The 12,219-nt window shown below is 44.7% G+C and overlaps 1 protein-coding gene across 1 annotated transcript in view; it reads right to left on the bottom strand.

Moving 5' to 3' along the window:
* LOC102385859 (adhesion G protein-coupled receptor A3-like) overlaps positions 1 to 12,219 on the bottom strand; it is a 529,567-nt gene that overhangs the window by 68,217 nt on the left and 449,131 nt on the right. The window contains exons 16-17 of the mRNA XM_014523782.2: positions 9,665 to 9,792; positions 8,347 to 8,470 (exon numbers count right to left, since the gene is read on the bottom strand). Of these exons, the coding sequence (XP_014379268.2) occupies positions 8,347 to 8,470; positions 9,665 to 9,792 (252 nt within the window). The remainder of the gene's footprint in view (positions 1 to 8,346; positions 8,471 to 9,664; positions 9,793 to 12,219) is intronic.

The raw sequence follows: 12,219 nt of genomic DNA, 5'->3' as shown, positions 1-12,219 counted from the left end.
CCGCCCGCGGCCAGCCCCGCGAGGACTGCGGGTGGCGGCAGCAGGGAGCACTGGCCATGGGGCAGGGGAGGGACCACTTTTCCCCTGTGCTTATCACCAACTCATCCCCTGCCCTTCCCTCCCCCCCACCATCCCTTACCTGAGTTTCCCATGCTGGGGCAGCCACATAGTCCCAGGCCAGAAGCCCTTGCTGGGACTTCCGGCTGGAGGTGGTGGGGCCTGGGGAGGGCCCTGCTGTTGCAGGAGCTCTCCAGGGCTTCCCCTGGGTCCTACTGCCCTTGGTTCCTGTCATCTTTGACAGGAACTAAGGACAGATAAATTTTAATTGTCTAAATTTTTTTAGGGGCCCCACGGGCCAGATAGAATGACCTCATGGGCCAGATCTGGCCTGCAGGCCATATTTGGCCACCCCTGCAATAGTATTACACTAGCATCATCCTTTGCAGCTACATGCTACTTGAAAGAAAATGTGATAGCTCTGTACTGTAGTGTTTAACAAGGGCCAGTGTTTTTCTGTTTCAGTTCCAATCAAGTTACAAGAATTTCAGAAGATGAGCCAAATCTTGGCTCCTACCTATGATGACTTGACAGACATGTGAGTCACATGTAACTATGCAAATAGGCTCTGCACTGGGATAACAGATTTATGTGAATGGCTATACTTGTAAAAAGAAGAATGAGACTCTCTTCACCCTCTCCTTCTGCTAAAATACTTAGGCAGGATATGGGATATTATCATTGTAGCAGGACACTTTAAAAGAGCCAGGCAGACTGCAGAGCCCCAGCAGATGAGGCCGATTCAATTGAGGAGTCAGCAGATGCAGAGGCGGACAGATGAGGTGGATTAGGGGAGGCCTTGCATGGCTGCTGAGGGGCAGCTGACTATCATGATCTTGGGCTGAGACAGGGCATAAGCCCAGGCTGAGAGACAAAATGGCTGCAACACTGGAGGAGCTGAGGTAGCAGCCCTTATTAGGGAGAAGACACCAGCTCCTGAGGGCCATCTGTACCACTGGAGGATAGGGTAGGAACTACTGGAGAGGTGGAGGCTCCTAGGGACATGGAATGAGGTCCACAAGCCTTGCAAAGGGCTGAGAAGGTGGTATCTGGGGAGAAGACCAGAGACTAGCCCTGGGATAAAGGGTGAATAGTGAGGACAGGGAAGAGCTAAGTCAGCCTAGAAGGAACAAGGGTTGTATTCCCAGAGCTCAGGAGAAAACAGGTTTGCCCTGGGAGAGAGGGGTAGAGGAAACCGAGGCCTAGGCATAACTGGACTAGTTCAGAGAGAAGGGCAAAGTCATCAGCCTACAGAGGTTGATCAAGTGGGCCCAGAGAGCTAGGGCCAGAGCACGTGAGACCATGTGCAAGGTCGGAGTGTATCCATACAGCGGGGCTGATATGAGCTAAAGGGGCCTCTGGCCCCACAGGGAGAAGAGAAATTTGTAACAAGGGCCCAGGAAGGAGGACCTAGGATAGAGAAGGGTTGATGGCTAATTGTACTGGTCCTCTGTGAGGACCTTGACTGACCTGTGTGGGGCCATCTGGGCTAAAAGGGTAAAACAGACCACTGCAGAAGTGGCCAATGCGGCAGAGAGCCTGGCATCTCAACTGGCCTGGCAATGGAGCCAGGGCCTCAGGGAAGCCAAAGGTCTCTGGATTGGGACTACAGCAGAGAGGTAGAGGCCAGGGCCATCATAGCTCATGTGACGATGAGTGGCAGAGTCATCTGAGGAGTAGTACTAGTCAATAAGGGTCCACGTAAGGATTAGGGCCAGGAGAACAGGGCTTAAAAACACCAGGAGTGGGGCTGCATCTTGGAGGGAGGCCTATGAGGAAGGGCAGTAAGACCAGGTAGGCCTGATGTTGGTCCTAGGTAAGATCAAAAACCACACCCAACAGGTTGGTTGGTATGGTGGGACTGCCTGTGGCAAGGCATCCCCCAAGAAATGCCACAGGAAATGCCACAGTGAAAGGTGAGGATGGGGCACCAGAAAGCCTCAGCACCAACTACCTTGTGGGTTACCCCATGGAAGGGGAAGGCTAAAGGAGCTCACCATAACAGAAAAGCGACAGGCAAGAAGGAAGACCATCTGGGTCCTTGCGGGATGTGGGGATGTAGAGAGGCCTAAGCAAGCCAGAGCCAGATCTATGTGAAGGGGAGAAGGCCTGAGAACATCAGAGACACGTCTTCATGAAGGGGAGAAGGCCTGAATAGGGTTGTGAGCCCTGAGTTAAGTTAATAGGCCCAAGAGGAATTGAGTGGCCTGAGTGAAGGAGTTTGGCCTAGTTGAGGATATGAGTTAGAAGGTGGCCTGGTTGGAGCATGAGCCAGATATGATAATAGAGCAAAATGCATAGGACAATAGAATGAATCAGATAGGATAATAGAGTGAACTGGATGTGATGGCCAAATGCAGCTCAGTGGAAGGGCATGAGTCAGAGTGTGTCCCACTTGGGGACAATAATCAGATATGACAGTTGAACATGGCCCAGCTATGAGCAGGAGCTAGTAGCCTGCCCAGCTGGGTGGCGTGGACCAGACATGACAAGCAGAATGCCATCTGTGAGGCATGGGACATGGTGTAGGGAAGGCAAGGAGCCATGTGTTTGCCTGGCAGCACTAGTCCCTCAAATCCTACTTTAGCAGTAATCCTCACAGAGTTAGCACAAAAGTGATAAGTACTACCTGGGGTCCCTCTGTGACTTTTAAGGTGTACCATTAGCAGGCAAGGAAGGTGCAGAGGCAATTTTCTGGGAGAGGATATTTGTTCAACCTGTGCTACAAGTTGAAAAATCCCCACCTTGGATTTTGCAGAAGTGTCTCCTGCTGTCAGTCAGCTCGTATCAGAGATTCAGTGTACATTGGGCCTGGGACGTACAGATGTTATCTACTGTCAGGGATTGGTGCTGCAGAGGAGGGTGATATACCATAGGCACCTGGCCCTGAACACGTGTGTGCAGGGTCTCTGCTTAGATTTCTCCAACAGCATAATGTGTCTGTGCTGTCCAGCAGCCCAGGATTTGGCATAATACCATGACAAGCAATAACTACCGTAGATAATGTGTTTTATTAAAAAATTCCTGTAGTTTATGTATTACTCATTGTCATATTGAATGAAATAGTTTGAATGTTTGTAAAGGTTGCCCATTAGCCAGTTTCAGGAAGAAGATAGGATTTATCTCCTTATCTAGCTCATTGTTTTGGGGCTACGTGTAAAATGTCCTGACTTCACTTGAAGCCTTAATTTAAATTGTATCTTTAGAAGTCTTTTACAAAGAAAGCAAATATCCTGAGTTCCGAGACAAAGCCTAGGGCCTTTTAACCAAACTGGTAAAAAAAAAGGTATTTACAGTGATATGGAAGAAGTCTCCCCAAGAGTAATTTAAAATGCTCAACAAAAGAATCTGTTGAGTAAGATCCGAGCCCAAATTTGGGAGTTATGACAAATTGAGTAGGAGGAGCCCACTGATGGCAGCTCACTCAATAAAAACCTGTAACTTACTGTCCCAATTTGGAGGTGACTTCACTTGCAGAACAACGAAGGAAGAATCGCAAGTGTAGCCCGGACCAGACTGATCACCTGACCCAACCTCTCCGTGAACACGAATCTTAGTTCACTCTGAAGCCGCAGAGCACCCAAAAGGGACTGAAGGAAGGGGACTTAGTCCTATCACTGCTGAGCCCAGCTCATTGAATCGTATTGCTGAGGCCAGCCTATTGAACCGTACTACTGAGGCGAGCCTATTGAACCATACTACTGAGGCCAACCCATTAAATCGTACTACTGAGGAATGAAACAATATTTTGGTATTTGGCTTCTCGGAATTCTAGGATTGTAAGTATATTATGAAAAATAATAGTATTGATTCAAATTTAACTTTTAGTTGTAATTGTAGTTGTTTTTGTAACACTAATTCTTATAGCATTGTTTGGGAAGGAAGTGCATTCGGAGCATTGTTTCTGATATATGTAATTATTGTGTTTTTAATGTTTGTGGTGTTTCTTAAAGCTAAGCAGTGTTATATACGTAGCAAAGAGTTTTAAAATAAAATTGTGTTGTATGAATTAAGTGTGTAATCATTGTGAAATCGTGCAATCAGCTAACTACTCCCCCAGCCAGTGCATCAAAACGAATCAGTAAATTGTGTGGGATTTTCTCTATTCCATAACCCACTAGAGACACTCATAACAGAATTATTAACTCATTTAGCTAAATCCATTTTTCATTATCACTGTTAATAGTGCACTGTTACCATGCAAACTGGAAGGTAAATAACCAGACAATGATTATAAGAACAGATGGTCATTTGTGATTATATAATTGCATGGCCATGGCTGCCCTACAAACTAATCCTCTACCTTGAATTGCTAACTATGGATAAAGAAAATGATAAATGATGTTTAGATTTGCTGCAACTCAGAGATTAATTACTATGCAATTGACTAGATATTAAGAGATATTTGTCTCAGAATAATTAAATATTCAACTGTGTCATATAAAATAATGTCATATAACAGACATCCTTAAATGCATTTGCTGCATTAAAGAAGCTCATAATCTTTATGGATGTTGTTGAAAGTCATGTACAAATATATCTGGGCCCCAGAGCTCAGGTTGGAGCTACTGCCACTGCTACTGGACCAGACTGGAGCCAGAGCAACTGGGCAGGCGTGGGGCTGGAGCCCTGATGGAGCTGAAAGATAAGTGCTGGGAGGGGAGAGGTGGAGGGGGAACAGAGGCTGCAGGGGGAAGAAGGCACAAAGGGGATTGCGTGTGCTAGAGGTGCAAGCATAGAACAGGGCAGCAGCAGGGGGGCAGCAATGGGGGGGACAGAAAGGAGAAAGGGGTGGAGGGGACAGGTGGCAGGGGATAAAGTGGGAGGCAAGGGGCAGCCTGTTTGAACCCTAACAACACGTGCCCTCTTACCACATCCCCATTGCCTACCCCTTTCTACCGCCTCACTGCCTGCTTCCCCACTACCTGCCTCCCTGCTACTGCTTTTCCACTATGTATAGAACCTAATTATTGGGGAGTCATCTTAAATTCAGAGTTGTCTTGGATTTGGGTAAATATAGTAACTTCCAGTGAATGCATTAGTAAGTCTAGTCTTAAAAATCTTCACTGGCACATTACAAAGATCCAAAATATTTTACCACTCTATTAAAGTAGATTTCATTTAAAAACACACTTACACAATAAGTACAAACTATACTAACAGTAGGTCAAATACTATTTTAATATCACCCATGCAATGACAATAAATGCTTCATAAAAAATGGACAGAATTCCCTGTTTTGTTTGCTTTCCTCAGTCAGGAATAATGCAAAGTATGATGGATAATTTATTGTGCCTTCCCTGGGTTGCTATTCTATTGTATCTCAATGAAATTTTACCTAATAAGAATATTATATGATGCAAAAAAAAGGAAGTTTATATTCTAGTGTTTTAGTATGCCTGCTGAGAAATTATGAGTGCTAAGAAGAGTAATAGTAACATTTTCTGAATCATCATAGATTCATAGATGCTAGGGTTGGAAGGGACCTCAATAGATCGAGTCTGACCCCCTGCATAGGCAGGAAAGAGTCAACCCCCTGCATAGGCAGAAAAGAGTGCTGGGTTCAGATGACCCCAGCTAGATGCATATCTAACCTCCTCTTGAAGACCCCCAGGGTAGGGGAGAGCACCACCTCCCTTGGGAGCCCATTCCAGACCTTGGCCACTCTAACTGTGAAGAAATTCTTCCTAATGTCTAGTCTAAATCTGCTCTCTGCTAGCTTGTGGCCATTATTTCTTGTAACCCCCGGGGGCGCCTTGGTGAATAAAACCTCACCAACTCCCTTCTGTGCCCCTGTGATGAACTTATAGGCAGCCACAAGGTCGCCTCTCAACCTTCTCTTGCGGAGGCTGAAGGGGTCCAGGTGCCGCAGTCTCTCCTCATAGGGCTTGGCCTGCAAGCCCTTAACCATACGATCATATTATCAACTGAAATATAATATGTGAATGAAGATATAATATTATCAACTGAAATATAATATGTGAATGAAGATATAATATTTGTAATTAAAAGAATGGACGTTGTCTCAAGCCAAGAGAATCATTTATAAATTAGATAACAAAGGAAGTTGAGCCATTGGTCTCAGAGAAGATTTATTACTGGGAATGTTTTATCCCCTTAAATGATCAAACTATAAAGCTCTGTTCATTTTTTTAATTACAAGTGAGTACAGAACTTCTAATGTTATTAATGTGGCTTTATTATGTAGGCTCAGTTCCACCAAAAGTAACAAACAGAGAACATCCATTTGCTTGTTCTACTGACCTGGGTCTCAGGACCATAAACTGTTGAAGGGAAGGAGAATACATACTTCAGATTACAGGTTTCAGTGCTAATGCTGTTTGATAAGAACAGTGTTGTGTTCACAGATATTTTCTGAATGGAATTCTTCAGTGCAGACCAGCAGAGGGGGAAGCCTGCTGCTTCCCCTGCCCCTGCTCTGCCAGTCCCTGCACTCTGCCCCCTGCTTTGCTCAGAGTCCAGCACGGGGCTTTCTCCTGTGAGTGGGGAGCTGCAGGCACGCAGCCAGGAGCCCCAGGGAAAGAAGTGGCTGGGCAGGCTGGCGCGGCTGCGCTCTTCGCCCCAGCACAGTGCTGGCTGCCTCTATTGCAGGGGCCTCACACCGCACGCCTGCAGCTCCGCACAGAGAGGAAGCCCCGTGCTGGACGCCACGCAGGAGCAAGGGGCAGAGCTCCCTCCCGCCCCGGCAGAGTGCGGGGACCTGCGCAGCAGGGGGAGGGAAAGCAGCAGGCTCCAGTGCGGGGCTTCCCCCACTGTGTGTGCTGAAGCTGCAGGCGGGGCGGGGCCAGAGCCCCAACGATGGGGCAGGCTCCGCTCCCTCCTTTGCATGCAGCGCTGGCTGGAGCTGCACCTGCACCTGCACGGGGCACGACCTCCCTGCCTGCTGCTACTGCCAGGCACGGGGGCGGCACGCCATGGGGGAGTGTGCGCGGGCCCTACACTCCCCATCCTCACACCCACACCCTGCCCAGCTGGGCTCCGTGCTCCCGCTGACCCTCTGTCGGGAGGATGAGAAGGGGGAAGAGTTCCCCCCAGCATGGAACAGAGCCTCCCCCTGCCCTGGGGCGACAAGTGTGGGGAAGCGCCCCCCTCTGGGGCCAGGCAGCCTCACAGAGCCCCCCTCCCCACCTCACCGCAAGCAGGGGAGGGGGAGGATGAGGAGCCCCCCAGCACGGAACAGGACCCTCCTCCTGAGCGCGGAGCGCTGGGGGCCAGGGCGGACTGAGAAGACTTCCCCTCCGGGGCCGGGCAGCCTTGGGTGCGGGATTGCTGCCGGGGCCTGGCCATGCCCCCGCCTCAGTTCAGCCTACCTGTGGAAGGGAGGGCTGCTCTAGTGCCCCCGGGCTTCTGGCTTAAGCCACTGCAGGCACGTGCAGAAAGGGAACATCTATCCATTTGGAAACTGATTCACTCTCTGCAGGCTAAACTAACCTGCAAAGATGGAATCAATTCAGGCTTGGGCTTTTGAATGTCTGTCCCTAGCCATAAAGCTTCACTAAGGGAGAAAGGCTGAAACAGTCCTCTCCTTTTCATATTCTGTATAGGGGCCAGTCAAAGTCTCACTGCGTGTATCCAGGGCAGCATAAGGACTGCTCTGTCTGTGCATCTCAGGGAACGCATATCTCCACATAAAAATGAAGCAAGATGTTGAGATGGGGACAGTACAACCTGCATAGCACCTATTGCATGCGAGTTTGCTCAGTGAAGTTCCCTAGCACACACTTCCTTTCCAAACCTTCTCTGGGTCAGCATGACATAACACTGTCTACCTATTTTGAGTTGATCTTAAAGATGTAATTATATTTTAAACATTAACGTTACCCCAAAATATATTCTGTAATCACACATTGGGCCCCAGGGGCCTCCTTTACAAGGCTGAAAGGTTTACACACACACACGTACATTTTCTTCAATGATAGTTAGCCACAGCAGTAATAAAGTGCTTTTAACTATGCACCTTCATCCATGGAGCAGAGAAAACATTTAATTTTCACAAAGAAATATTTTTTTCACAAAGACAAAAGTTAATGTATTTGCCTAGGTTCACACAATAGCTCAGCAGCAGAACCAAAAACTGAATTCAGAGTTCCTGCTGTCCAGTGTTGTGCTTTAGCAGACCATATGATGATTTCTCCTAACAATGGATACGTTTGCTAGAACCTAGAAGAATCTTTGATAAGAAAGAAGGCTATCAGCATTATGTTGAAATGAACAGCTTCAAGGCTTCTTCTCTTTTTAAAATAAGAATAAAGTAATAAAGATACTTACAGCTTGACATATAATTGGGTATTTAACACGATTGATTCCACCAGCAAAAACAGCAAAAGTAAGAGCCGTATGGAAGCAGAAGTTGAGCAGCATGTGCCATCCTTTTCTACTGATTCGGATTGTGCTGTTCAAAATTAACATTTAAAAAAATTACATGTCTATAGCAAAAAACCACACTTTTGGAGAAGATATATTTAGCTTAATAGATCTGAGGCCTCAGATTCCTGAACACAAGGCTACCTACAGAATAGAGGGCCTGATTTAAATCCCGTTGACGTCAATGGGGGTGGGAAGTTTCTACTGATTTCAATGGGCTTTGAATCAGGTCCTGAATGAAAAGGAATATATATAAATGGCTTACTGCAGGATGTGATGTCAGACATATAGTAGTTTAACATGACAACTCTGAAGGATTAAATGGAAGATATGAATCAAAATTCAGTGCATTAAGTACACTCTTAATATTTAGCCTCTTCTATAGTACAACTCCTATACAGTAACTAAACATCATTAACAATATAAAAATTGTTAATGATGTTTAGTTACTGTATATGGTTAAAATGGCAACATAGACATTATTTACATACTGTAAATAGAAACAAACTTCTAAAACCAAACAGACTTTAAAACGGGAAATGTTAATATATTTTTTACACATACGTATTTACATAAGCTTGTTCTTGGATATCAACACTTCTTTCAGAGGTATTACTGAAGAACTTGAAGTTAGCATCAAGTAATATAAGACCATATATAAGATCGTATCACAAAGCTTTGTTTTCAGTGTCACATTATAAAGGAAATAAGGAACTTTCAGAACAGCATAAAGCCATTTAGAGCGGCTACTCAGCAGAAACTACAGCTTGGGACATAGCCACTGTAATGGTTCATAGCTTTGCAGCTTTCTAGTCATAGCATTTTGCATTTCTGTAGGTATTCTAAGATGCACGTGTATTTGTTGTGTACTTTTCAAAAGGAGTGCAAAAGGACACATTTCACTAAGTTACTGTTAGAGGACCTTGCACTGGGATCATGCTGCAAATGTTTTGAAGGAAAAGTTCAGTTCCCTTTTCATTCAGAGATCCAAGTATAAATATGATAGAACGTATGCTTTGTGGAAACTTAAAAAAAAATATTTGTGAAATGCCATTTCACATTCTTGTTTGGCAACATTATACTGTGGGTTTTAGCAGCTGACAGTAACTAAATTCACTGAAGCACTTCACTTTGGCTAAAAGAAGGGAAAAACAAGGTTGTCTTCAGTTCAATGTGGCAGCCACTAACATGAATGTCCATGTGCTTCAAATTGAATTTTTACCTGTGGTGCACAATGTAGGTGATAATGGACGCGAAGAGGCACAATAGCATAACTGCGGTACATGCATATACCACAGGGTGCAGGAACTCCCCTGGGTACTGGGGGAAGGACAGCACTGTCTTCAACTCCTGTCAAGGAAGAAAAATGAAATTAGCCTTGTTAGACATGTGTGAGCATCTAGGACTTCAATGGAAGACTTCTCAGCATTTTCATCTGTCCTTTGGATTTTCACATGCTGTATTTTGAAGCAGAGAAGTAAGGTGAATAACTTTATCTGAATAAAGTTCATATTCATTTACAATTACATCAAACTGCTCTTCTCTTGTCTGCATGTGCTTCTTAGGAGGAAATTAACCTTTTTTTCCAAATGCAAGCTATCCCAATTTAAAAAACAAACAAACAAAACCCCAAAAGGAAAAATATGCAAAATACCACATGAAGCAGACATTAGCAATCCCTTTACCATCTGATACTATCAGTGATTGTCTTTTACTATAATAGTGTGAACAAAATGTCTAACTACAATGACAATGTCAAGATGTATATATTCTACCTTGAAAGGACTACTTAAAGACACAGAAACATGGCAGTAGACCCAAGATAGCAAACTCAGAAAATTCTGTCAAAACCTTTGAGACAGATCTTCACATACTGTAAATCACCAGAATTCCAGCTGGCCCAATTGATTTGACTCTTTGCATAAAAACATGAACCTCCACTCTCAGCTGCAGGAATGTATGGCTTTTGTTGATGTCAACAGTAGCTGCATAGCAACATAAAGGACAAAATGTAGATCTGTTAGTTCTTTGTAGGGCTGTTGTAGGTGTTGTTATCTCTGGAAACAAAATGGCACTAAGAAGGAAAAATGTTGACAGAGCATGTATACTGGTATATTTAACCGTATTAAATTCCTAAACCAACCTGTTGTATGCCTAACCTGGAGATACACGGTAAAGCCACAACTATTATGGGGACTATTAGAGAGAATAATAGAAGTCAAATCAGCAGTAAGGTCAGTTGAAAGGCCTTTTTTTTTTAAAGAAAAAGGAAGATGAGGAGACTTCTTTATCCATTTTGCATCAAATTTTAAAAAATACAGAGTTTTCCTAGTACACATTGTAACACATGGGTTTGTGCTCCTATATTTCCACAAAAAAAGGAAAACTCCAGAGCACATGCAGATTGCAATTTCCATATGTCCACCTCCATTTACAATCATACTAATTTGTGCATAAAATGCACAATTTTATGACAGTACAGACTGTCAAAAAGCTCAAGGCTGAATCAATTCCATCTTTGCAGGTTAGTTTAAGCTGTGTAGATTGAAACAATAAGCAAGTGAACAGACATTCACTTTTGATTCTGGAAATGCAGCCACATGCCTGTAGCGGCTCAGGCCAGAAGGTGGGGGTGCTAGAACATGCCTTGCTTGGCTGGAGGAGAAAGCTTGGGCCAAACTCAGCCTGCCAACCCTGCAATGGGGGGTGGGGGTGGAGGGGAATGTGTGGGGGAGGTGCACAATATCCTGGGATGCTGGGGGACTGTGAGTTAACTTGAATCTGGAGGGGATCTTGGACAGAAGTTTAATAAACCAATTTAACCTAAATCAGTTAAATCTGATACTACATCCATCCAGGTTTATCTTAAACCTTTTTTGGCCATTTTGAAAGTGGTTTATGTGTACTGAACTTTGTTGTGTTACAGATCTAAACCTGTTTCTGATCACTTATGCTGGTTTATGTGTAACTTCTGCCCCCAGCCTGGGTGGCTTATTTGAAAAAAAATGGCCCTTAGTATCTGTTAATATAGGATAGAGTACATATTTTATACAATTTTTACAAAATTTAGTGGAGGAAAAAAAAGATGGCACAGAAACACCCTATAAAACCTGGGATTTCTGCAGATGGATGAAGATGTTAGGGTGCATGTGCAATTAATGACCAAAAAATCTTGAAAGAAAATAGGAACAGAATGACTCGATGAAATTTAAGTTTAACATTTACAAGCATTTATTGAAAGTATTAAGATTCACTGTAGGATTTATTAGTTCTAATTTTTGCCGTGTAAAGAAGGCTATTAATTTGCTGACTTGATATGAAGATAGTAACTGGTCTCCTGTAATGAAAAAGTGAGCCTCAAATCCTGATGATTTTTCTGACACTTGCAAAAGAGTTAAATTCTGGTACCATCATTTTTATATTTGAACATATCCATGAATAATAGGCCTGTGCAAAGCGGCTAGTATTCGCTTTGGATTTGGCTTCAGCCAATTTGGGAGACACTAATTCAATTTGGTGATTTGAATCACTGTCCTGAATCAATTCGGCCAAATCTGATTCGGAGATATGGTTGCCACCAAATCGGCTGACTCTCCGAATCGGACAGGCCCCATTCCACCTGGTCTCCCAGCCCTGTCAGTGGCCACCCCACCTGGCTCCAGTCCCCCGACTCTTCAGATAAAAAAGCCCGGCACTCACTGGTTGCTGCCAGGTGGGAGGAGGGGGGTGGCGATCTCCGCTGCCCGCCACTGCCCTGCACTGCGTGGGGGCCTCTGT

The sequence above is a fragment of the Alligator sinensis genome, unplaced genomic scaffold (genome assembly GCF_000455745.1).
Source record: "Alligator sinensis unplaced genomic scaffold, ASM45574v1 scaffold151_1, whole genome shotgun sequence".
NCBI classification, from domain to species: domain Eukaryota; kingdom Metazoa; phylum Chordata; order Crocodylia; family Alligatoridae; genus Alligator; species Alligator sinensis.
The sequence above is the reverse complement of the archived record's forward strand: the minus strand, read 5'-3'. Positions and strand labels throughout refer to the sequence as shown.